The 27,878-nt window shown below is 36.3% G+C and overlaps 1 protein-coding gene across 1 annotated transcript; it reads right to left on the bottom strand.

Moving 5' to 3' along the window:
* Positions 1 to 308: 308 nt before the first annotated feature.
* Positions 309 to 16,123, bottom strand: LOC309550557 (uncharacterized protein; the record flags this gene model as incomplete). The annotated part of the gene is made up of 9 exons (XM_082250909.1): positions 16,090 to 16,123; positions 14,565 to 14,612; positions 13,442 to 13,489; positions 13,025 to 13,072; positions 12,869 to 12,906; positions 12,553 to 12,599; positions 7,731 to 7,778; positions 2,175 to 2,219; positions 309 to 409 (listed from the first exon to the last, which is right to left on the bottom strand). The coding sequence occupies exons 4-9, from the start codon at positions 13,052 to 13,054 to the stop codon at positions 309 to 311; spliced, it is 309 nt and encodes a 102-aa protein (XP_082107035.1). The 5' UTR covers positions 13,055 to 13,072; positions 13,442 to 13,489; positions 14,565 to 14,612; positions 16,090 to 16,123.
* Between the last annotated feature and the right edge of the window lie 11,755 nt (positions 16,124 to 27,878).

Consider the following 27,878-nt stretch of genomic DNA (forward strand, 5'->3'; position numbering starts at 1 on the left):
TGGACCTTTATTTTAACTGACAGGTCCACTTGAATATATTATATAAAGTTAGCTCACAAAATAAAGGAAATAGTAACTCAAATTTCAGTGATGGTAATGTATTACCTAGATTGACCCACAGAAACTGAAATTAACCTTTCACTAAACTTACCATAGAATAAATCTAATTAGTTAGTATCTCTAGGGCACATTGCAAACCATCACAGAACCGTGTATCTTTTTATAACAAAAAAAAAAAACAATACACCCAAATCCAGTTATGAAGCTTCATTTTCTTTGCAACTATTCTTCAGACTCACCCTTCAATCTTAGCCTTTACAAGTGACTCTTTTGTCAACTACATCATATAAGACTAGATGCGTACCTTTCTTTTGCTCTGCTGCTTTTTCTTCTTTCTGAACTGGGGTCTCTGCAAAATAATTGTTGTAAGTGAGCTCTGAAAAAAACATTACGTTATTCTACTGTGAATGAGAAGGTGAAATGAGGCAAAATCAGTTAGATAACTATAACTGCAGAAAGCACTAAAAACTGACTTCTGATGAATAGTGTTGCATAAATGTATGTTTTTAGAAATTCCACAAAAAAAAAAAAAAAAAATCAAAATGTAAAGTGATATAACCACAAAAAGTAAAAATGACTCAGTGCTATACATATCATGCAACCTAAGGAATACTAACTAATTCACGTGATTCATTATACACTATTTGCTATGTTCCTCAGCAGTTTCTGCTTTTAACCAGGATTGCTTCATTCTACCTCCTCCCTTACAGCACAAACTCTAAAAATATAAATTTGATTAGCCATAATTTCAAACAGATCTCTGAAACTGCAAAAACAATGGAAAAGCTGACATGATCAGTGTCATGCTGAACTATTGCTCTCTGACCACTAGTGTGCAAGAAAATGTGAACACAAAGAATACATTACTTAAAATGTAAGTTACAGGAAGTAAACCTTGGTTCTTCACTAATGGTGGTAGCCTGTCAACACAAGCCCTATACATTGTTCCTATCAAGTTTTAAAAAAAGTTGGCAGTGTTTTTTGCTTAACTTCAACATGTTTACGTTTAATGGGTCTAATTTATAATGTATGGAAGAAAACTCTGACAATTCTGAGATAATAATTTAGAGCTCTTTGATTTAGTCTATCATAATTGTAAGATATTATTTAAGAACTCTGAGATATAAGGCTTAATTTTCTAAAGAAATAGAGATTTCTCTTACCAAGATAAATAGTTGCTTTGCAAAATGAATATGGTAAAACTGTCTCCACTGCAATCAAGTCACATCCAAGCAAAACTACAGGTTTTTTTTTTAACTTACATTGCACCATTTATTAAGTACAGTGAACATTCACTTTGCAAAATAAACAGTCTCTATTCTTTTAGCAAATCAATCCTACTATTTTATAATGCTTGAAGATAATTTTTGGAGAGTGCCAGAATAAAATTGCACATTTCTGATGCATTGGTTAATTTACTAAAAGAGATAGAGCATGTTCACTGTGTGTTCACTGTGCAAAGTGAAATTTCAGAGAAAAAGACCCTTCATGCATATGACTGAATGATTAAAGCCACCACCACTTCACCTCATTTAATAAGCTAAGAGAAAAATTAATTTGCAAATTAAAAATTCACTTAGCTTAATGAACAAGATGAAGCCGTGCTGAGTTAAATCATCCAATCATTGGCAAGACAGATCCTCCTTTTTACATTTTCCTTGCACATAATTTGGTATTTTTTTTAATACTGTTTTTTTTATTCCTTATTTTTATTTTTTTATTTATTATTTTCTATTTTAAGATCTTGTATTTGATTTGTACTGAAACTGAATGAGAACAGAACTGAATGGTAATCGGTGACCCTCATATACATTGCTTGTATGATTACACCGAGCAATGGCTAATGTATAAATGGGCTTTCATATAAGCATTCTCCTGCTATTTTGTTGTATTGTTACTTTTTTATTACTTTTTAAAGCAGTGAATGTGGCTTTCAATAAACATTCTCTTGTAAATCACTGTCATTTAGGACACGTGGACCTAGAAGAATGTCCACCAGAGAATAGAAAATTGTTTGATAAAAGTTGCATTCATTGGTTTATAAATACTGTAGACACTTTTCCTTGTTCTGTTGTTTCTTGACTATAATGAAGTAGTAGAGTCTACCCTGTTACCTTTCTTTGGCTTTGATGGCTCTTCTTGTTTTTTTACTGAAGTCTCTGCAAAAGTAAATGACAATGGGATTTGTTATAATCAAGATATTTATGCATGCATATATTTACAACAGAGACACTCAGGGACAGAGTCCATGAAAGTTAATGTTGTCCCATATCAAGATGTATTTCCCACTGTAAATGCCCATGACTGAAATGAAAAGAAATACAAATAAGGGTGTGTTGATAACAGGGGGATTTCAGTTCTCTTTCTGGTCAGAGTCCACCTCCCTGGCATTCCTTTTGGATTTTATAGACATGAACAAACCAAGCTGACATTCAATTTAATCAGTGACTTTTTTCTCTTTCTTCTTAATGTATGCATACAATTTACATTGTTGTGGATACATATTCACGTTCACAGTGAGAGTAAAATTTGGGTGACATTTGGTGATACTAAAACTATTTTATTATAAAATCATCTCAGAAGTGAATCCTTGAGATTTTGTTTTTAGTGCTCACATACAGGCAAGGCCTCTGAGTTTATTCACTCCTCTTTTCAGGTTTTCAGAAACCAAAATCAGAATAAAATATCTATGCCAAGAGAATAGTGCTACATTTACAGAAACAGGCTAGATCAAATAAAAAGAAAATGGTTTGAGTGAAGTGAAACAACAATAATCATGTGATACAGGTGAAACACAGGATGTCATCATAATCAAAGAGAGAGAAACTTCAGTAATTGAATTGCATTTAGCCACACTATGCCTAAAGGAAATGAATACAGTATTGGATGGAATTGCTCTGGCATATCACATTCAAGTTTCTAACATTTTATTGTTCTAGTCCCCTACTGCTTTCCTCCCAGCCTCATATGTACATTGTAGTCAACTTGCCGTAATGAAAATTGTAATTGTGGGTAAAACTGCTTCTTGCATACCTTGGACTTCTAGTTCCTCTTTCTCTTGCTCTCTCTAGTCTTCTTTTTTATTTTTACATTTCCAGAACACAGAATCATTTCAAAACAACCTTGCAAATCCAATATTTTTACAATGTTCTAAATTGCATGTGTAGGGACCTTGCCTTAAGCTGGTGTGCCTATTCCATCTATGCAAATCACTAGAAATAGTGACAGTGATCCATGCTGGGGAAGGATCTAAACATTTGGGATGACATTAACTACTTGCTGACAGCCAGCAGTACATATACTGTAGCAAGTCGCCTCTATTGTGCAAAACGACATACCTGTACATCATTTTGAGCAATAGCCAGTGGGGGCACGCATAATGATTGGCCAGAGGGGAAGCCAATCAGCGGGTCTGGTGGACGCAATGTCTGCTGGCCACCTGTGATCGCTCCGCAGAGAGACAGAACAGCGGTCTGCCTATATAAGCAAGGCAGACTGCCGTTCTGTCAAAAACAATATGGTGATGCCACCTTTCTCCTGCGCTTAGAATCCAAGCTCCCCGACCACACTTCCCACGGGACTCACATATGGTGTTTCGGATGGCTAGAGTCTTGCTGCCCTAAAGGACTGGGGTAGTCCAACAGTACTACAAACACAAGAAAACAAAGAAGGGTGCAACCGACCTAGCACATTATCCTTAATAGTATGGCTTTAATAATAAATCATAAAAATGGCTACTCACAAACAGAAGTTAAAAATTATCATATCAGACTCAATTGCTTGAGTGTCAGGAATAGTCCATGTCCATAGTCCTGTTGAGATGACGGCTGATGCGTTTCGAGGCTTAGCCTCTTCCTCAGACTCAGAGGACTATGGACATGGACTATTCCTGACACTCAAGCGATTGAGTCTGATATGATCAGTTTTAACTTCTGTTTGTGAGTAGCCATTTTTATGATTTATTATTAAAGCCATACTATTGAGGATAATGCGATAGGTCGGTGCGCCCTTCTTTGTTTTCTTGTGTTTGCCTTTCTGTCAAAGAAGAAAACAGGGATCTTGTGTTCTTGTTATTTAGAAATACGGATCTCTGTGTTCATCAAGTAAGTCCATCCCCCACACAGTTAGAAAGCATCCTCTAGGGACACACCTAACCCTTTGATCGCCCCTGGTGTTAACCTCTTCCCTGCCAGTGTAATTAGTACAGTAACATGCATATTTGTAGCACTGATTAATGTGGTAATGTCACTGGTCCCCTCAAAAGTGTCAGTTAGATGTCTGATCTGTCTGCCGTAATGTCGCAGCCCCGCTAAAAATCGATGATTGCCGCCATTACTAGTAAAAAAATAATAAAATAAATAAAAATACCATACATCTACATTAAAAAAAATGGCCTCGTCATTAAGTTATATCATTGCCTTTTGGGCTGATTCTAAGTGAGGATGTTGTGCCGAAGGACTTTTGCCTCCCAATCCTGCCACCTGGTGAAGCTTCTTTGCTGAAGGAAGTGCCTGAGTCTGGGTTTAGGGAGTTTATGCTGTCTTGCTGGAAGGTATTTTCAGAGGGAGTGAAGAAGCAAGACTGCCTATGGGGAGCATTTTGGGAAGAGGCCTCTCTGATGAATAGTTTCCTGGATAGCTGGTTATAAGTTGTTCTTGATGAACATTGCAGAAAGTTTCGGCTGCACATTCAAGAAGGTAGTTGTGTTGCCTGGTTGAATTAATTATTCACAAATACAAATTGCTGGTCTCACTTTAAAAACTCACATCCTGTACTGAATAATTACTGGAAAGCTTGAGAAATGTTGGGCATCCTGTGCCTTAACCTTCTCTCCTGGAGTTTACTGAGCTTTAAAGAGCCCCCTAAATATTACTTATTATTAATTATTTAGCTTCACCTCACAGCAAGCTAAGGTTGCCACCCTCAGAATAGAAAAAAAAAATGAAAATATGAACAAAACAAAAAAACCTCTCTAGATATATTCTAGGTCCAAAATGATTATATTTGATAGCATCATAGTTAAACTATCAATAATATTAATATTACATTCATTCAATCGTAAATAAACTGCATGTTTTTCCACAGTGTAATATGTATAGAAAGTAAAATCCCATAATTAGTTAATGGGCATCAATCTGTCAGGTGAATAAGAAATATACATTGGTATGTACTTGTAAACATAGAAACCAAATAAAACTAAACCAGATTTCAGCAGACTGAAATTGGCTTGCCAAGCTTGGATAGATGTCAACAATTATGGCCACAGAAAATGGGTGGGCTTAATAGAAGACCCAGGACATGTCCCATGGGTTCCAGAGCAGGGTCTAACAACACTCCTGCTAATCAAAGCAATGCAAAAAAAGCTAAATTGAAGTAAAGAATATAAAAAAACACACTAAATTGTACTAAGGTCAGAATAAATTAAATTCAGAATGGCTGTTATGCACATTGATTGTTGCTTAGTGAAAACAATCATGAATGTTTTCATTAAAATTGGTGTTCATTTCCAAAATATTTTTTAAAATGTACCTTTCTTTATCACTTTTTTTTCCAGCTATTAAACATTTTTACTTATTTTATATGTTTTGCTCTTTATTAGGAATCCTGTCTTTATACAGGAAAAAGGTACATAATTTGCCTATCATGCATTACCTTTTTTTGGCTCAGCTTGTGGTTTTTCGAGTTTCTTCAATGGTGCTTCTAAAAGTGAAGGACAAGTTGATTCTATAGCTTATTTAGATTATAACATATTTATATTTAAATTCAGTGGTAATACTGTAATTTAAAGCATTTTTTTCGTTAGTTTAAAGTGGTGTTTAACCCAAAACTAACAATGTAATATATTGCAGTGTACCAACCTTTAGATATAGTGGCTGCATTTATTTTATTTTTTAGTTTTTTTTTCACTTGGTGATCAGGGTTCACATTGGGCAGCACTGTTGTCTATCTTGGAAGGGTGGGGGTGGCATGTACTACTAGATTTAAATACAAATTGAAGCCAAACTCCAGATAATACTTTATAATCAGTTACAGCTAACTGTTTTTTTTTTCCTTTTGGGATAAAGATTTTACATGAAAAAATAAAAGCTGATCATTGTAAGCACCCCTATTTATTGTGTGTGGTTTGTCTCAACCCTGTAATTGATACATCTGCAAGAGAGCTTGTTCTTTTGAAAAACAACAAACTTACCGGCTGGATCACTAGGTGAAAATAAAAGAAAGCACCCTAAATAGAAAACCAATGCAGCTATCACATCTAAGAATTGGTAAGCTGCTCTATAACAAATGTTCACTATTGGGTTTATTACCGCTTTAAACAGTGACAACATGACAGTAATACATGGAGCCCTAAAATGACTAGAATGCATAGGTCACAATGGAAGTTCTCAGGTCAATCCTAGCAAGTTAATTTTAGCTTTATACTCATGCATAATAGTTGACAAATGAATTAGAAATTGTGAAGATCTTAAATAGAAAGCTTTTTTTTTTAGAGTATCTCTCTTTTAAATTTTACTGTTTCCATAGGTCTTTTAAAGCTAATGTACAACTAAATGTAATTGAAAAGATGCATGCTCTCAGCAATCTTTAACTGATACTATGATAATATGGGTGCTGCCTTGTTTAATTTTATTTTTTTCAATGTTCTAGTTTACTTATGTTCATTCTCATCTCGACAGGCTTAATTTAAAAAAAAAAAAAAAAGTAAATCTCTGACGTGCATTATTCGGTAAGTTATCTTAGATGCTTAGGAATTCCTGTAATACCTAGTTATAAACTCAGGCTATGCAACATTGTTGAAGACTTCTGTAATTAACTTTGTATGAGCTAACACTCATTGTTACCATCCTAAATACTGTTAATTAAATACAAAACACACAGCGCAACATATTATAAATAAAGGAGAAAGGAAAAAAATAAATAAAATAAGACTATAAAGTCATATAAATATGTGTTCAATTCATATAAATTATATTCAGTTCATAATGTGCTAAAACATGTATCAAGAAATATGACAACATCAGTTCTTCATATAATATATTGACATCAATCTTTAAACAATTGATGCTTCGCCTTTAAATTTTAGTAAAAAAAAAATGAGTTATCATACTGTATCTGTCCATCACAGTGCTTCAAATAAAATGTGTTCCACTGATGTGTCCCACCACCTGTCTCCTTCTCCTCTTACTTCAAAGGTATGACCTACACTTAGGTAAAGGCACCATGTGCATTCCCAGTGAGACTGGGATCAATATATTGCAGCAATCCACCTGAAGGCTCAAGAGCATGGTCACTATTCACCCTGGATGCAGCCCACTCAGCAGAAGAAAAGAAATAGAAAACTCATAGTGTAGTAATCTTACATATTATGACTTCATCTGATTGGTGCACCAAGACTGCACCAGTATCCCACACATGCAGAAAAAGTAAACTAATTTCTTGCAAAAAGCAAGAAAAACAATTCACGCATGAGCGAGAGGGTGCTATTCTAACTATGACTGTACCACAGTTGAAGAATAAATAACATATGGTGCATTATACTGTATGCAGCATACTGGTAAAACAAGAATGCAAGCTGTATTTGCAAATATTAGTGTATACAAATATCATATTCTCCATCCAACACAGCTACTGACAGCTATTACCAGTATACGGCAAAGTGCTGCAGATACCTTTCTTTGGTTCAGTGGGTTCCTTTTCTTTTTTCTCCTCTGGTTTTTCTAGAACAAAAAATGGATTACCATGCATTAAATGAAATCATTTCTTCAAAATGCACATGTTGTACTAATCCGAAATGGTCTATTCTTCCTTGGTAATTTCATCTTTTAAAGAGCAATTTAGAAATCAACTGAAAACTACTTAACTGATATTGCTGTCCAGGAGATACAGCCTGAAGTAAAAGCATTCACATGGTATACTTTAATTTGAGTTCTACATGTTCTGCTGAAATCACATTCCAGAGGGCTCTTTACAAGTAAGTGGGTGGGTCTAACTGCTAAACCCATGTGAGCAACTTCTCCCTCAGTGTGGTTTATCATTATTCAAATTCTGACTTTTAAGGCAGGTTTGAATCCAATTTATGGCTGTGAGTATCTGCTGATAAATAAAAAATAGAAAATCTGCTCTAATAATGTAAATTAACTGGTAAATGGTGGCCTAGAGGACCATCTACCAGTTTACTTTCCTTAAGCAGAGACCTAGGGGACCTCATAGTAGCAAAAAGCCTGCATTTAAGTCTGTCTTCTGTTATAGGGCAGCTTTCATAGGGAATGGGAATGAGGCAAATCTTCGGTTCAACACAGATTAGATAAATATATCCAAACTCCATTAAAGTCAAAAGACTAAATCTTAGAAATAGGTCATGGCCATTTTTGGGTTAATAAGTAAGGTATTGCCAAAAAAGAGTATGGCGTCTGAGGAGTGACCTGAGGTACATATGCCAATGAAAAAAAAACAAAAAACAATTTATTATTCAGTGGGGGAGCGTCTAATAGGAGAAAATGGAAAACACTAAAAAAAAAAAAAAAAATTATGTCTAAGGGAAGATTTGAAGCAGTTCAGTTTTGTGGAACATTGTGATTCTGAAGGACAGCATCAGAAGCATATATGTATTATGGCATCACATACTGTAAATTGCATGTGTCATTTTTTTTTTCCTTTACATTATTCATTGGTCTTTATACCGCAGCAGTAGCAACCCAATATGGTTGATTTCCATAAAGGCTTTATTGGGTAGTTTTTCTTCAAAGACAATGACTTTTTGATGCGTAGTAATGCTAGACCATAATTGAACACTGGAAGTAGTAGGGACACTATAGCTAAAGATAAGTCAATATTTTTCAAGAAATAGACGAGTATGATATTCCAAAGCAAAAAAAAAAGGCTTTATTGGGTAGTTTTTTCAAAGACAATGATTTTTTAATGAGTAGCAGTGATAGACCATACATGAGCACTGGTAGTAGCAGGAACAATATAGCTAAAGATAAGTCAGTATTTTTCAAGAAAAAAATAAAATAATAAAGCCCCTTTTATAGCTAAGTTTCTATAATAGAGGGACATAGCCAGGGCCGGATTAAGAACATCATGGGCCCAGTGATGTGGATTTTGGTGGGCCTTTTTATGGAAATAAATAAAATGAAAAAGCAAAAAAAAATTTTTTTTTAAATAATTTAAATATTTTAATTACCATTAACGCTGGTAGAAAAGGTAAAGGGGGTGCATGTCATGTAAATTGTTAGGGCAGGTAAAGCAAGTAATGGAGGGTGCATGTCATATAAAGAGTCAGGAGGATGCATGTCATGTAATGATTAAGGAGGGTGCATATTGTTTAATGGGTCAGGATGATGCATGGTGTTTAAAGGGTAAGAGCTGGTAGAGAAAGGAAGGGGGGGGTGCATGTCATGTAAAGAGTAAGGGCTGGAGAAGCAAGGAAAGTAGATTGCGTGTCATGTAATGGGAAAGGGCTGGTTGAGCAGGGAAAGGAGGGTGCATGTCACATAAAGGGTAAGGAGGATGGATGTCATGTAATGGATCAGGAGGATGGATGGTATTTAAAGGGTACATGCTGGTTGAGAATAGAAAGGGGAGTGTATGTCATGTAGAGGGTAAGGAAGAAGCATGTCATCTAATCTGTCAAAAGGGTGCATGGTATTTAAAGGGTAAAGGCTAGTGGAGTAGGGAAGGGATGATTCATTGTATTTAAAAGATAAGGATGATGCTTGTCACGTAAAAGGTAAAGGGTGGTAGAGTAGGGAAAGAGGAATGCATGTCATGTACAGTGTGACCCAGATTTCTTTTTTTTTTTTTATGTGGCTGAAGCTGTGAGCAGGCAGCCTATGTTATGCAATGCGAATGCAGCAACTATATTAACACAATGACAAGGCCTAATTTGGCGCATGGAGGCATGTGTGTGGCTAGGACAGGATGAGCTCTGCAACTTTCCTCCTGTAACTAGGATCCTGGAGGGTTTTCAGACAGTAAGGTATCTCTTTTTGATACAATAAATCCTAGAGTCCTTTTGCAGGCTTTGGAGCATCCACCATATATTACTGGAGGCAAAGGAACCCCAGACCTTGTTATTTAGCTACTTCCCCATTAAATACACAACTTCTGAGGTTTGCGAAGAATGAAACCCACCCCTGGAAGCCTGCCCCATTTTCTCTTCCTACCTCCTGTACCTGGTGCAGCCTCATAGGGATGGAGGTCTTGAGATAGCAGGCCCTGAGACATCAGAAAGTCTTCCTATTCTTCCTGTTGCTGTGTCAATGCCCTGTCATTTAATATCAGCTCTAGCAGAACAACACTGCAGGAATAGTGAGGCTTATGCCCACATTGTCCCAACTCACTATTCTGATTGACTTCTCAAATGGTGACAATACATTGCATATGTCCTTTATGAGGAGCCAATGATGTGGGAAGAAGAACCCCAGGTCCTCTGAGTCTATTCTTATGGCATACTCATACAGGTACTTATTTATGTCCCACTGATGCATGTGCATTCTCTGCAACATGACTAAGCTAGACTTCTTCCAAGCTTTAATGTCACATATCACTTGCCTGACACAAGATGGTGCAGGGTTAATTACCTCTGGACCTGCTTCTGCAGAGCCGACAGATTCTCTGCTCCAGTGTGGCTCCTATCCCCTTGGCTTACTAGCTGTAACACTGTCTGCATTGCTTCGCCTGAACCCTTGCATTGCCTCTTGAAGGATTGAGGAGGACTTGTGAATCAAAAGACAGCTCACCCGAAAAAAAGGCATTGAATAGGACGAGGAGATAGAAGGGACTGCACTGTTACTATCACTATCTGTAAAGATGTGGGGTAGCACAATCAGCTCCAATAGTGTGCCCTGTCATGCATCATTCCCAGCTACCAGCAGAGTTACCTAGTGGGTTGTGAACCATTTATAATATCCATGACCATACTTGCTGGGCCATGTGTCTACCTTCCTGATGACTGCATAGGGAAATTACTTAACACATAATTATGGAGGGCAGAGATGGCCTTGCAGGTGAAAAAATAGAACCACAGGCCACAAATGCACAAAGAGGGTTAGATCTACCAGCTGAAAAGCCAGAAATTTACCAAGCTGGCATTGAGCCAACGGGCAAGAGAGTGGCTGGGAGCATACTTCTTCCTTTCCAGTAACTGGGGCAGTGAAATTTGCCTTAGTCAAGTATATTCAGACCAGCCTCATAGCGTATAGTCTGCACCGTTTCCGTGAGGCAGCAGGGCACAGGCTATATGCTAAGAAAATGGTCTGCATGTACTTTGACTCTTACCAGTGCTGGTAGCTGTGTGTGATATTGAATTTACACCCTTACACCTAGACGACTGGTGCTTGAGTAAGTTTGATTGGATGGTACCTGGCTGTTTCACAGCCATTTTGTTTATGCTGAGTGTGATGACATGTGAATTCCACACTCCAGCAGCCGCACTAGATTTTCCATGCACTTAAAAGCATATACTACACACAGTTTTGAGTTTTTCCGCTATGTTTAGACCCCACACTTGTCCCCAGAGAAAGATTTGAGCCACCTGTGACCATGTTGCACCCCCTCCACCCGGGCTTGTTTGGACTCATACAGCTTGCCTCCCTCACCTCCTGAAGAAGCTGGAAATTCCTGCAAAAATGCATTGTGATAAAGAAAGACTGCCCACCCATTGAGGACACCTCAATTGTTGTTTGTTTAATGTATGGCAAATCACTTACCTTATTGATGTGCTAGGTGTCTATTATTGCTGCGGTTGGGCCCCAAGGGAGGACTATTGTGACATTTTTTTTTTGTCTTTTTATGGTTTTAGATTCATTTTTGGAATAATAAAATAAAAAATACTGATTTTACTGAAGAGTTGTTTGTTGGCACCTCAAAAGTTCATCTTGTTTCTTATTCTTTTCTCCTCGTATAGATTTGGGATGTTGGTGCCTGTTTGCAATCCGTGATTTACTATAAATTAGTTTTAAAATAGACCAGTGGCCAGATCATGCCCAAGAAAGTAGTACGTACTCTTATTTATTTCTATATCTATACACATTCATTTTGCAAGTTCACAATACAGGCTTTTTCTATGAGAGCACATCTTGGCAGCAGGTGTTTCGAAGTGGTTAGAAACTGACTCAAAAGTTGTAAAGGAAGTTTCACTTTAAAAGGGAATTTTCCAGAGAGCTTAATGAATTTGATAAAGTCTCACTTTACAAAGAATACCGAATCAGGTACAAGGAAAACAAAAAATTATCATATTTGCTTGCACCTGATTGGATGATAGAAGTCAGCAGAGCTTCATCTCATTTACTAAGTTTTTGGGCAAATTCTTTTGCAAAGTGCAACTTCCCTTGCAAAGTAAACAACCTATTTGCCTTAAGTAAATCAACCCCTTTGTTGGGATTTTTGAGAATGCTTAAAGTAGTTCACTGAAGAAAGCTTACTCTTAGAGGGGTATGATGGTCTATAAGGTAACATTCAATATAATGTTAAATACATTTCTATGCATACCTTTCTTTGGTTCTGTTGGCTTATCATGCCTTTTTATTGGGGTCTCTAAAATAAAGCAACATTGTAAACAGATGGATGTAATTGGTGAAGATAATTTATGTTTCATAAAAAAAAAAAAAATCTTTATCCACGATACTTAGAACAACATTATAACCATTATGATACTGTGCTACTGTACCTGCAATTATTGGTAAATATTATATTCAACATAACAGTGAATATTGAGCAAAACTTATATAGCAAAGGTAACTATTTTCTACTTTTTACCTACTAAGACCTTTTAATAATTTGTGCATAAAACTCTTAGACATCTACCTTTTTTTGGTTCCTTTGGCTCTTTTTCCAGTGGCTTTTCTAAAATAGATTGGAGTAATGCTATTTTTCAGATTTATATAACCTTGTTGCACATAACAACATATAAATGCAAATAATTGTTGATGTACTGTACATTGTACAATATCTGTTTCTTTACCTTTCTTTGGCTCAGCTGGTAGCTTTTCATGGGTTTTCACCGGTCTCTCTACAAAGAAATTCAACCACATGTTGATGTATTTTAGATAAAACGACCACCACAATATATTATTTATTCATGCGCTTCAAACTTGCAGTAAAAATAGACCTTAACTATAGCATCTTCACTGGCTCTTAATCAGAGAGAGAGAACCACTACAATGGGGCTGGTTCTCTTCATTAAAATAGAGGCTGTAAAAATAGAAATATAATACACAGTGTATGTGTTGTTACTTTTGGTAACAACTCCAATTTTGTAATTTTGCAATTATGTAATTAAAGATGAACCTGATTGCTTGCTATTGACAGCAACCTACATTTTGTTCTCAGAGCCATACTTTTCATGAAAACACACTTTACAAAATACATTTGCATTTACCTTTCTTTGGCTCTGTTGGTTCTTTTTCTGCCTTTTTTTCTTTTGATTCTAGTATAAAGAATTTGAATACTGTTATATACAATATATTACAACCATGTTTTATTACAAAATAGATCAAATATATTTTTAGATAGCCTAAGTGCCGGTTCACACTAGTGCGATGCCAGACACCGCATTGTTGTGCAGATCACATGCGATGTTTGTGCAATGCAATTTCAGCCATAAAAAATTGTATGGCTGAAATTGCATCGCATTCGCACCAAAACGGTGCAGGACCCTTTTTTGGTTTGCACTGGAATTGGATCGCATGGGTGTTAACACCTATGCGATCCGATTCCTGCACCATTTCACAGTTTGCACTATGATCTGTGAACCAATGCGGGGGGTGTCATTAACTTTACATTGACACCCCCAGCGATTCGCAGATCCCAGTGTGAACCATTGTATGATTCTGGTGCGATGCCGGAACTGGCACTGATTCACAGGGTTCCCCGCATAGCACCTGTGTGAACTGGAACTAAATGAAAATAAATTTTAAACATATTGTAGTTAGCCAGTATCACAATGAATACTAAATCAGTCTGCAGTCTAACATAATGGCAATCTAGTTCCTGTTTTTGTCCTTTCAACTAGGAGCTGTAAAAAAAATGTGATAGGCACTAATTATAAAATGTTTATATAGCTGCCTTTCTTTGGTTCATTGGTCTCCTTTGCTTGTTTTAACTCTAATTTCTCCTAAACAGAAAACATGAATATAATGTTTTTTTTTCATTTTGTTTTTCTTTTTTAACTATAGCTACATTGCAAGTTTATTATTAATACCATTTGATTTTTTTAGAAAAGTTCTTCACACAAGTTTACAAAATCTAACAATTGTTACCCATGATTTACATTTTAAAAAATGTGATTCGCCTTAGAACTGTATGAATTACAGCTGTGTGAATCCTGTGTGAAAACATTTATATACAGACCCCCTAGTGTTTTAAAGCCATACAAAAACAGCATGGAGGGGGGGGGGCAGAGTGTGGAGCAGCTGTGTATATTAACCAAATCTTCCAGTTTCAGAAGCTGATTGGTTGGTCAGTCTTAAGAAATTCTCCTAATGGTTTTAGTGTTTAGTTACCCTTCTTTGGTTCAGTTGGCACTTTTTCATGCTTCTTTGGGGGTTCTTCTGTAGAGTAAAGATGGAATATTGATTTTATGAAATGTACCTAAATCATTTTAAGTAATTTTGTTAATAGAAACAATTAAAACTTTTTACCACAAAAAAATAATTAAATAAAGATCCTGTTCCTTTAAAACATTGTGAACACCCATGTGATCCGATTCTGGTGAGGACAATAAAAAGGGTTCGGCATAAGTTTGGTCCGAATGTGATGCAAATTCAGCCATACAGTTTGTATGGCGGAATTTGCTTCACACAGACATTGCATGTGATCGTCACAGCAATGCGGTGAGAATCACATTCGATGTCTGGCATCGCACCAGTGTGAACCGGCCCTCAAACCAGACATTTTCTGAAAGCGCATGACCTGTAGAATAAAAAAAGTGCTTCTGATTTTTTGGGCCCTGCAATAATTGCGCAAATGTTCATCATATCGCTATTTTCACAAAAAAATACACTAAAATCATTAATAGCGCATATGAACACAATATAACTTGCAAAATTCCTGCTAAATTACTACTAAAGCATCATTCACATGTGGCATACTAAAGTGTATGCCCATGGAGGGCCATGAGGGCCATGTCTACCATTTATGTCAATTGGGATGCAATGGCTGCACAGGCATAGCTGCTGTTCCCAATTGGACATCCATATGGGTGTGGGACCTGCATGGATGTCAAATTGGGAGCAACGGCTCTGTTCGTGCACTTGCTACATCAGTTTTTCAAGTGGGCCCAGTCAAATCCCCCATTGTTTTCTATGAAGAGACTGATGCACATGGACATGTGTTTGTTTTTTTCCGCTTGCATCCGATCTGATCCGGTCCACTAAAAACAGACGGATAAGGAGTGGCAGGAGGTGAAGAGGCTGGGGACAAGGAAGTGGCGTCAAGGGGAGGGAGACGGACGCATTTTAGGCAAAAACTCTGATCAGCAGATTATAATTCGCTGATCAGAGATATTGAATTGTTCAGCAAAGTCTGCTGAACAATTATGTTATACGTTTATGGTCATTGAAGTGACCATGAGATTATAGCGGGGGGAGAAATTAGGTCCGTACGGCGTACGGACCTGGCCAGCTGCCAGCGGTTCTGTAGGTACGTATGCTGTAAGGACCTGCCAGTAAAAGGGTTAATATTATTTGCAGACATTGTATTTAAAACAAAAGTCTGGAAATAGGGAAAGAGGACAGGGATATTTTCCAACACTCACAGTTTATTTCTTATCCTCAACTTGCGAAGTCTGCACAGCAGAGTTACACTAATTTAGTCAATTTCCTTTACTAATCTACTTAAAGGGACAGTAACAAACATATATGTGAATGTTATAAGCCCTTATTTACAAATGCAAATACATGGTTTTCTTTTGATTGTGATTTCTAATTACTATGTATGTATATAATGAGCTTGGTTTAAAATGTATAGATGGAACAGGTATGGCTACTGTTTTATTACTATATCTGAAAACATATTACATGTGGTTACCTTTCTTTGATTCTGCTGGCGTTTTAGGCTGTGCTACTGATGCCTCTGCAAAATACATTGCAAATACTGTATGTTAGAGGTAGCATACATATAATACTTTACATGTATTATGTTAAGGTAAATTGATTTTAATTTTATATAGACTTTTATGGCAATCTGAATTTATATGAATACAGCAGTGTAGAACAAAAATAATGGTGGTCTTCTTCCTACTTCTAATACTACCCACAGATCAAGCACCATTACAATTCATTTTACAATGTGTTTGAAATTACAATAACATATTAACGCTTGAGATATTATTAATTGGGTTTACATTTTTTCTTTTTCAAACAATAGTACAGGATATAAAAGAATTAAGGTAGTTACATTCCCAAAATGCAAAAAAAACAAAACAATGGTGCATACAATTAACAGAAGTTTGAGAATCAGCAATAGGGCAAATAGAGGTGTGAGCATATAATTTGAAACATAGAAGATCAAGAACCTGAGGGTAACCAGAGGTAGGTTATAGGTAAGGGTCAGGTAGAGGAGAACCCACGTGGGTGGGAGCCTGATATCGGGAGTGTCAAGAGACGCCGAGATGCGGGGCCCACTAAGATACAAATGATCGAGGGCACACAATACTCTGTATCACAGAGTTAGGCTAGGCAAAAGGGAATGCCCTAAGGGGAAGAGGGATCCAAAAGGGATCCAGGAGAAAAGAGGAAGGGAGAGGAATAGAGAGTAAGGAGGAGCAAGGGGAAAATAAGAAAGAGAAAAGGGGAGAGTTGGAGTAGTTTTACATTTTTTTTATGGGGTGTACCTACTTTTTCACAGGGCTGTATACTTTACTAGATCTGGAATCATAACATTGATAATGTTTCCTAAATATAAACAAATAATATACCTTTCTTGAGAACAGTTGGTTCTTTATCTTTTGTTTTCTCTACTACAGCCTCTAAAATTGAAATCATGATTGTATTAGTGCTACTGTATATTCCATAGCAACATTTTATTTACCATAGTGAAATTTTGTTTACCATTATCAAAACAAATGTCTAAATCATAAAAAGCACTGCAATGTTACATAGTCGTGTATTATCAGATTAGCTTGTGCTATATAGGAAAGAAATATAGCTATATTTTTTTGTGCTCTATTTTCTGTGAAAAACAAAATAAGCTGTTAAAAGGCTATATTTGCCTTCAGTACTATTTTCTCTAATGACAACGTTTCCAAACAGGATGCTGGAGACTTGCATTGGAATACCTCAGCCTAAACATAAACTAAATATCTGCTACTAATTAAAACATGTTTTAAATATGTGCCTTTCTTACCCAGAAAACAATATTAGGCCTCCTTATAATATTTTAGTAGAATTCTGAGGCTGTCTGATTTTTACATAATGCTCTTTTGTCTCTACCTATTCGAATCTATGTATAATGCTCAGCATGCTGTATATTTTAACCCTTTGTTTATTAAGTTGTATTTCGCACTGTATATCTGTATGTAAATGTTTCTTGATAGCCATGCTTTTGTTGATTTTTTTTGTTCAGCTATAAGCTTTTCATGTTTTTTTTTTCCCCACTAAAATTACTTTTTAAAAATGTGTAGATACATAGACAACATATTTTACACATTTTTAATAATGATTGTAATACAGTCCTTCACCATAAGGCGATTTACAATGCCTTTGTCTCCACTTGGCATAATCTTAGTATAATGTTCTGTGTATACTTTAACCAGATGTTTATTTAGTTATTTTCTGCACTGCATACCTTACTGTAACTGTCTCTTTATAGCCATATTTTTACTGAGTTTACCTTTTTTTGGTTCAGATACCAGCTTTTCATGTTTTTTCACAGGAATTTCTAAAAATAAATATTGTAGATAACATAGTTTACACATTTTTCAATAATGATTGCATTACAATAATTTAATGAAGATAATACAATTATAATTTGAAAATTTATATGTATTCAACAATAAAATGGAAAATTCAAATATAAAGCTACATTTGTAACCCTAGCTGATAACATTCAATATAACATAAATGTATGTACTGTTTATTAGTGATGGGCCGAACACCCTCCTGTTTTGTTTGCACCAGAACATCTCGAACAGGGGAAAATTTCATGCAAACATGCGAACTCTATTAAAGTCTATGGGACACGAACATGAAAAAGTAAGAGTCTTCATTTTAAAGGCTTTCATATAAGTTATTGCCGTAATAAGTGTATGGGGACCCGGGAACTGCCCTAGGGGACATGCATCAATGCAAACATTTTTTTTTTAACAGGAGCAGTGATTTTAATAATGCTTTAAGTGAAACAATAAAAATGAAAAATTCATTTAAATATAGTGCCTGGGGGTCCCCTTTATGAACCTGTAAAGTTTCGCATCTGTACGATATATGTAGCCTATTGCATCAATACTAACATTTCTAAAGGAAAAAATGTAATTTAAACTTGCTCGTGGCTGTAATGTATTGTCGGCTCCCAGCAATACAGATAAAAAACATGAAAAAATGGCAGAGGATTCCCCCCTCAAGTCCATACCAGGCCCTTCGGGTCTGTTATGGATTTTAAGTGGAACACCGTGCTAGAATGAAAAAAAACTGGCGTGGGTTTCCCCCCCAAAATCCATACCAGACCCTTATCCAAGCATGCAGCCTGGCAGGACAGGATGGGGGGACGAGCGAGCACCCCCCCTTCTGAACAACCGCTTGCCCTGAACTTGGGGAGGGTGCCTTGGGGTGCCCCCCAAAGCACCTTGTCTCCATGTTGATGGGGACAAGGGCCTCTTTCTGACAACCCTGGGCAGTGGTTCAAAATTCAAAGACACTTCCGCTTCTTCAGGGGCTACTCAACGAATAACTCTCTTGAGCTTTGACAGCTCTTTTACAGGAAAGGGGTGGGACCACCCAGTTACTTCATTCAGTGACACCGCCCCGTCCAACGTCATGTGATGGCATGTGATCTCAGAAGGGGTGGTGCCAACAGGTGATGTAACTGGTGGCCCTGCCCCTTGCCTATAAAACAACTGTCAAAGCTCACGAGTGTCATTCGGTGGGGCGTCTCAGAAAAGGCGGAAGCGTCTTTGATTTTTTTTTTATTTTTTGAGTGCAGTGAGCATCGTGATTGATGATGGATTTACATTGAGGGACACTATTTTTTTTTGTGAAAAAAGGACTTATCAAAAACGATCTTTTGTCTTTATTTTTTTGTACACTTTTTTGGGGAATGGGTAGGGGTAAGATGTACCCGATACTCATTCACATAGGGGGGGGGCAGGATCTGGGGGCACCCTTGTTAAAGGGGGCTTCCAGATTTCTGATAAGCCCCCCCATCGCAGACCTCCACAACTACAACCCAGGGTTGTCGGGAAGAGGCCCTTGTCCCTATCAACATGGGGACAAGGTGCTTTGGGGGGCACCCCGAAGCACCCTCCTCATGTTGAGGGCAAACAGCCTGGTATGGTTCAGGGGGGCTATCGCTGGTCCCCCCCTATCCTGGCCTGCATGCTCAGATAAGGGTCTGGTATAGATTTTGGGGGGGCCCACGCCATTTTTATTTAAAATTTTGGCATGGAGTTTCCCTTTAAAGCTATACCAGACCCAAAGGGACTGGTATAGATTTTAGGGGGGGGGCATGCTGTTTTTTTTTAATTCTGTCATAAGGTTCCCCTTAACCACTTAAATACAGGGCACCTTCACCCCCTTATTGCCTAGACCAATTTTCAGCTTTCAGTGCTCATTGGCATCTATGGGAAATCTTGGTCAGCTTGGCATGGCACTGCTCCCTGTCTTTAACATTGGCGTCTATGGGAAATCTTGGTTAGTTTGGCATGGCACTGCTCCGGAACTATAAGTGACAGCGACACAAAACTCTATACATTTTTAAAGTTAGGTATAATAACCTGAACACTACACTGACTGCACTAAACACACTATCCACTAACTACCTGCCTAACTTCTATTATCACATACTACACATGGCTGTCGTGTAAGCAGCAGCAGCCTTAAATAGTGTGTGGCGTGGACTTAGCCCCTGAGCCATGATTGGCAAAAAGCACCCTGCCTTTCGCCAATCATCGCTCTGACAGGACATTGTGCTTTGATTGGCCAAAGCATACAAGTCAGGTGCATGCTTTGGCCAATCACAAGCACTTAATGCACTGCAATCCTGCAGTGCATTATAGGGTGCTCATCGGTGGGTGAACTTGCTGCCGAGCATCCCGGATGTTCGAGATGAACTTACGTTCGACTCAAACATCCAGCCCTTCCCTATTTTTTATTATGAATAATGTCCTCTTAAATATGTAATTCTGGAAAACATAAGACAATAGTTTTATATTCACACAGAAAGCTTCCAGCAAAATTACCCAGGATATCAAATTTATGCTTTTTGTGTTTCTTTGTAGATATATTTGTATATATGCCATTTGGGGCTTTTTGTATACATCTTATTAAGTTATTGGTACATGTATATCTTCTTGTCAGCAAGAAGATCCCAAAGTCTATAAGGCCTGAGCTAATGCTCTGAAGGTCTATAAGGTTTAAAGTAGTTGTGAACCCTTACATACACCTGATGACGTGGCTAGCCTTATATGATACACTGAAATTAAACATATCCTCCTACATATACCTCCTACATGTACCTGTTTATCTAGGGCCATTTGTCCTGTGCAGCCCGGTAAAAAGGATTTTTCACAGACCCACAAAGCAGGGATCGGACAGCTGAAGTTACCTACTGTACAGCTCAGTAAGAAGCGCTATGAGCTCTGATTAGAGGGAAGGGACACACCCTCTCGTCACAGCACACAGGAATAATGCAGATGAGGATATGCATCACAGGCTGTGTGCTGGAGCTCCCTCCACCACCACCTTTTTATCTTTTGGTGTCAGGAAAACCTTTCAGAAGTGTCTCATCCTGATAGCAGAGGAACAAGGCAACAGATTGAACTGACACTCAATGCCTTGGATAGAGACAAGTATACTGTATAGAAATGTGTGCTTTTGTTTATTTTTCATATCAGAGGTTTGCAACCACTATAAAGCTGTCTTTGGCCGCTCCTTACTAAAAACAAAGCTACAAACAGTCTAAGTTTTAATCACTGGAAAAACTCACTCTGGCCTATACATTGAATACTCTCGGTTGTACCTAGCTGTCAAAGTTATCAAATATGTAATTTCATAAATAAAACTACTTTATTGAGATTAGTAGAAGTGGACAATATACTGAATGCATACCTATGTGTTATCATATTTATGTTCCTTATCTAATTTTTATTTTTGCTCTGGCACTGCTGGTCAAGTCTTTTTTTTCAAGGCTTTACAAAAAGTCAGACAATACGTTTTCTGCTCAGCATAAATTAGCTGTAGTTTTTCTGTTTTAGTAAAAGGGTTAAACTAAGAAATACATACGAGATGACATTGATCTTCAAATTCTGTCAAACATTAGTCATTTAGGTAAATGCTGAAACTGCCAGATTGCTAATCTGGTGCTGGTTTCATGTGAAGCAGAAAAGTGTCATGCTTCAACTAATTACCTGTCTTTTGATCAGAGACTTCTTTTTCTTGTTTCTTGGATGTATCTAGAAATAAATTACCAAAGAATTGCAACATCACTTATGTATGGCTGTCAGCTCTGTAGGCAGACAATTAGTAAACTACAACAATAAAAAATGTCACAATTAAAGAGTTATAACTATTTATTCCAAGGTCATGCTATACATATTTAGCTGAAAATATTATACTAATATAGAAGTCATGTTAACAAAGATATTAATCAAGCATATTAATCACCTAAATGTACAGACAGTAGAGATACTATTTTTTTCACAATATAAAGGTGTAACATTCCATGAAGTATATTGCTACTTTTACCAAAATATTTTATTTCAGAAAAACCTCACATTATAAAAAGGTTTGGAATTATAATGAATGTGATATGTTTTATTTGGTATATTTATTGAAATAATACCTGTACCAGAAAATGTACTTTAGCATATTGGTTACACGTTGATTTTAGTACAAATAAAAGACATCAGGTAACATAAGATTTTCATGGGGATTAATATTTTATGTACAGAACCAAAAGGATGATTGTTTGAAAGTAGGACTGCACTTAATGATTATTTTTATAATTAATTAGTTGGCTGATTATGGTTTTGATTAATCGGATAATAACCCTAACAAAAATGGGGTGTATAATTTAGTTAATATGTAAGGTTTAAAAAACAAGGCAATTTATTCTTAAATATCTCTATGCAGTGGTAACTATACATAACCAACTATATGGTTAGGGAGCAAAATCTCTAATCCACTCAGACTCAAAGAAAACATTTTTTATATATATAAAAAAATAAAAGATTTTCAGACAGATTTTCAGACAGAACTGTAGTATATTATGTATGACAGACTCCCTTGTCATAGGCAGGTGGCTTGATAAAAGCTAACTGCACCTGCTGTCATTAATGCTGGTCGTACAAAAATGTCTTCCTTAAAAAAAAAATTTCATTTTAAGAGTATTCATTTAATATTCTTATCGTTAGTGGCGTCAAATCGACATTGTTTTTTTTTAACACAGTGACAGGAAAATTAGAAGGAGCAGAATAGAAAACTTTTCGGTCAAAGGAATTTTCAGACAGTGTATGTGGTTTTCGTTCAGAAATGACATTACTTTTAAAACTGAATGTTTAAAGCAAGTGAAAATGTCAAATTACATTCTTTCATACAGTAAATGTACAAAGACTTTTTATATGAATGTTATCATCTGAAAATCAATAAGTGTATGGCCAGCATAAGGTTCGGTTCACACCTATGCAGTTTGCATTTGATCAGTTTCTGCAGTGCTTTTTGCTGTGCATTTTGCGTTTTTGCACATGCGATTTTGCTGCGATTTGTGTTTTGCATTCTTTATGCTTTTTTTTGGCCAATTTGTTGTTGGGCAGATTAAAAAAAGGCAAATTGGGGCAAAAATACACTACATGCTTTTCTGTGGCTTCTCTATTGATGTCTATTGAACCAAAAAAGCAAAAAAAGTCCTTGACCCTTTCCAATTACGCAGTGGCTGAAAAAAGCATAGATGTAAACGTGTCCAATAGGAAACCATGGTAAATTAACTGTAGTGCGTTTCTGCAAAAAGCACCAAAAAACACATAGGTGTGAACTAGGCCTAAGATGTTTAGTAGCAACAGCATCCTATTTTTGTATCACCTGTCATAATGGGGTTAAAAAAATGAAAATTTGCCCTTTATTGTACAAAAAGAGCAGATAATCGCTACAATAAGGGGTTAATTTATACTGTGAAACCGTGAAAGTAATAAAAATATATTACTTATATCATATATATAATAATAAATACACTCAGAAGTAAGATATATGCATTTTAATGAAGAGTCAGACATGAAGCTATATGAAGGGTAGAAGGGAATTATAAATCATGTATATTAAAGTAGTAATTAAAAATTGAGACTTTTTTTTTCATGGATATGATAATTTTAAATATAATGCACAATACTGGTAAACGTTTACCTTAATTCTAATTGTAATGCCTTATATTACCTCCAGTCTATCAGCATCCACCTTCTCTGGGTTCAGATGCTAATCTTCTCTGCACAGAGTTTTTAAAGTTTTTTTTTAAACAACAGCCATGTTATACTTCCCTGCTCTGTGTAATAGTTTTGCACAGAGCAGCCCTTATTCTCCTCTTCTTGGGTCCCCCATCGACGCTTCTGGCATCTCCTGCCTTTGTAGTTTCCCAATAGCAAGCTGCAAAGTATAGTATAGAGGGCCCCTATAGCAAGGTAAAAAAACTTCTGCCTTCAGAACCACTCACTTCCTGCCCAGGACTACATGTCCCATGAGGCATTGCTACTCACATATTCACATTCACAAGTTCTCAGGCACTTGTATGGAATTTATTTATAATATTTTTTTTATAATTATTTATAATTTATTACAAATAATGCATTCTGTATGCAGGACAACTAATCGGCTGACCAACTAATTGATTATGAAAATAGTTGAAAGCATAAGAGTAGTTACCTTTCTTAGGTTCTGTTACTTCTTTTCCATGTTTTATCACGGCTGCTTCTAGAACAGTAAATTGTAGACAAGGTAATTACTAACTGTCATAGTAACCAAATGTGTTTGGCTGCCAGTTATTCTCTACATATTACAGCTAAAGCATGACCATAACTAAGCATCTCATATATCTACCATATACAAATAGGAATACCTAGTGATGATTTAATTATATTTTAATATATTAAATAAAAAGATATTTAAACACAAGTGAACATGACATATTAGATATTTAAGCCAATTTTCAGCCTAAATATACAGATGAAATACATTTATTTCCGTCATTACAATCCTAAGTTTACCACATCACTGCCACACAGCTCAGCCCTATTGCAGGTAAGTGACACTTACAAGTCTTGTCTCTCTTCTTCCCTATTAATGGACTTTACAAGGGGAAGCAGCAGGCTAATAAGCTAATCTCTTTTCACTCTGTTCTCTCCTTCTAGCAACATGCTCCTTTTAAATGCATACACATGCTGTGTAAGTGATGGGTTCCTAGTGCTGCTGCTTCCTTTTCCAGTCTGAGTTCTGCTGTACACAGAATTGCCACAGGCTGATATCAAATTCAGGTTCTTGTCTGCCTGGAGTTTGGCTATAACCAAATTGGGATTTTGAATCAAAGAGATACATTCTAAACAACTTCAACAAAATCCGTTATGTCCTGTTTCACTTCCGTGCCTCTTTTTTCCCTGAAACTATTACTGGTAATTGCTTTGCATTACACAGGAGGAGTGGTTGTCAAAATGCAGCTATTCCTGTTGAAAGTGACACTTATGGGTAGTCTTCAGGAGTCATTGAACAAATACAATTAATCAATATATTATTTCATCATATTCACTCTTTCTTATAGATGTAGCTTACAGGGGTGACATTTGTTTCGCATATAACAATTAAAGAAACCTTACAAGTTTAATAATAAAATGTATTCATATTTACCCCTTATTAAACTCTAATCAACTAAAATTAATTTTTACTTCCTTTATTTCTATTTCTGCAAATGTTTATATATATTTTTCACCACTAATATTTTTTCACATTTTCATTGATTTTGTTTTGAAAATGTAAAACATTTAGAAAAAAGACACATTTTCACGTGCAAATAACTTTGCCATGCCTTGTGCTAGAAATATAATTTTAATGCCATTTAAAAGTGACAAATTCTAGAAAAAAGAGATTACACTTTATTGGCTTCATCTTTGACTTCATCTTTCATTAAAACAATGTTTTAACACTGGATAGAGAAAATTTGTTTTTGTCCATGGATTCTACAGAAATCAATTTTTGTAAAACAAATGTTGCCCAAAAAGCCTTGCCCCCTCCCCCTAAAAAAAAAAAAAAAAATGACTGTATTACTTTGCCCTCATATGTCTTATGTCACTACGATGTTATTACTAAATAAACAGGAGTTTATTTACAAGTGCTGTATGCTGTTCACAAGAATAATAAAGTGCCCTCAAACAAAACCTAAACCTTGCAAAGCTCAGCCATATACTAAATAGATGCAGACCTTGATTTTTATTAAATCAACTAGGTCTAAAGCATGTCAGTCTGTCTCTATAGCCAAAACTAAAGGCCAACCCTTTTTCTTTTTAGATTTTCTCTCTATCAGCTCCACAGAGTAGTTAATAGCCTGCTCCCAGGACAGAGCAACTCTGGGTGTTGTCCACCTAGATGACAGATCTAGCAAACCTGCAGATGCCGGACATAAAGTTAAAAATCAAAACTTTTTTTTAAATACAAAAGAGGTAACCCTTACCTGCTCTGTGCTACAATATTGCATAAAAATGTCAGTTTCCTTTATTTCTTACAATTTAAGCCCTGTAGGCTCCTCCCCTTCTTAAGGTGCATCCTGTAGCAAGCCTGGTGCTAAGGAGGCTCCCATGCATGCATGCTCCCATTAGGTCCTGTGCTGAGCTGTTTGCATGGATAGACACACACAGGTAAGTGTAAACCAGGCCCCCAACTCCTTCCTCACAGGAGCTTGACTGATGGCAACTGGAGCCTATGGCTCTGTTACCCTCAATTTTTCCTGTAAAAGCAGAAAGCAAGTGAAACAAAACATTGCTTAAGCTAAATACAGCATTGGAGAGGTGACTTCGAGCCAGGTAATTGTTTAGTAACAGGATGGGGAGGGCCAGGGTAGGACTATTAGTGGGGCAAATCTTTTTTTTTTTTTTTTTTGACTGTAATGCAGAGAATGTTTTAAAGTGATACTAAACACACACTGTTTAATTTAGATTATCCCTTCTCTTTCTGTATGTGCATGATGTCACTGTAAAGACAAGTGATTCTGTTTCATTTTAATACCTTATATCCTTGCACATAAGAGATCTTATAATGTTTTAATATACAGTATGTCAGGAGCATAGGGGGGTAGAACAGAAGAAGGGATGAGAAGGATGAATGATTTTAAGATAGGGTTCTGTTCTTCTAGCTCTATGAAGTGCTCTCTAGGAGCTCTCACCTTTTAACCTTGGCGCCACAGTGAACATTACTTATTACATGGAAAAGCAACTGCTTAAAGAAAGCAATGTGTTTACCTTTCTTTGATTCAGCTGTTTCCTTTTCATGTTTTTTCACAGGAATATCTAAAAGCACAATGGACATAATTAAAGCAGTTGTAATGTACACACACACACACATATATATATATATATATATATATATATATATATATATATATATATATATATATATATATATATAGATATAGATATAGATATATATAGATAGATATAGATATCTATAGATATAGATAGATAGATAGATAGATAGATAGATAGATAGATAGATAGATAGATAGATAGATAGATAGATAGATAGATAGATAGATAGATAGATAGATATAGATATATTGTATGTTTTATTTTTTTAAATAACAAACATGTTATACTTACCTGCCCTGTGCAAAAGAATTGCACAGAGCAACCCCAATCCTCCTCTTCTTGGGTCCTGCTAATGCTCTTGGCTCCTACTCTTCTATTTGTGCAACTATGGACAGTGGCTTCCTATAGTGGCACACTTACAGGCAAGATCTCAAGCTGTGCTGTCTGGTAAATCTAATATCTTTTTCTTCAGAATTTGAAAATCTACTAAACCATACACTGGTGTACAGTGGTGGACATTATGCTTAAAACCGATAATGATTCCTGTCCTTCTTTGAATGCTATAGTTAGTCAATTAAAAATAAAACAACACTCATTTGCATATACCCTAATCTAGATCATGTCCCTTTCCTTTTTGTTGGAAATATGAATGAATGTAAGATGAATTTCCTTCAAATATTTTATTGTAATATTTATTTTTCCTTGCATTGCGTTAGAACCTGAACTTTTATAAAACAAAAAAAACTTTGGACATTTTTTTAATTGAACTTTTTTGAGCAGAGATCCTTTTTTCTTTACATTTACTAGCCCTCTGCATTGGCATCAGAATACGTCTGCACCCCATGCCCTGGGACAAAGGAATATACTTTTATCTCTACTTTGAGTGGCACCAAAAGCAATATAACAAATACAGAATTAATTAAATCCAATTTTTATTTTCTACATCCATACATTGCACATTTAAATGGTATATAGGGGGCAAATACATACCTTTCTTTTGTTCTTTTTGCTCTTTCACTGGTTTTACCTCTGGTGTCTCTAAAGCAGAAGATAGAACCAAATCAAACATGTTTGTTTACTGTTTGAAACTAGCAAAATGCAGTAGGAAGTTTCA

Source organism: Pelophylax lessonae (genome assembly GCF_965119305.1).
Source record: "Pelophylax lessonae genome assembly, chromosome: 3".
Taxonomy (NCBI): domain Eukaryota; kingdom Metazoa; phylum Chordata; class Amphibia; order Anura; family Ranidae; genus Pelophylax; species Pelophylax lessonae.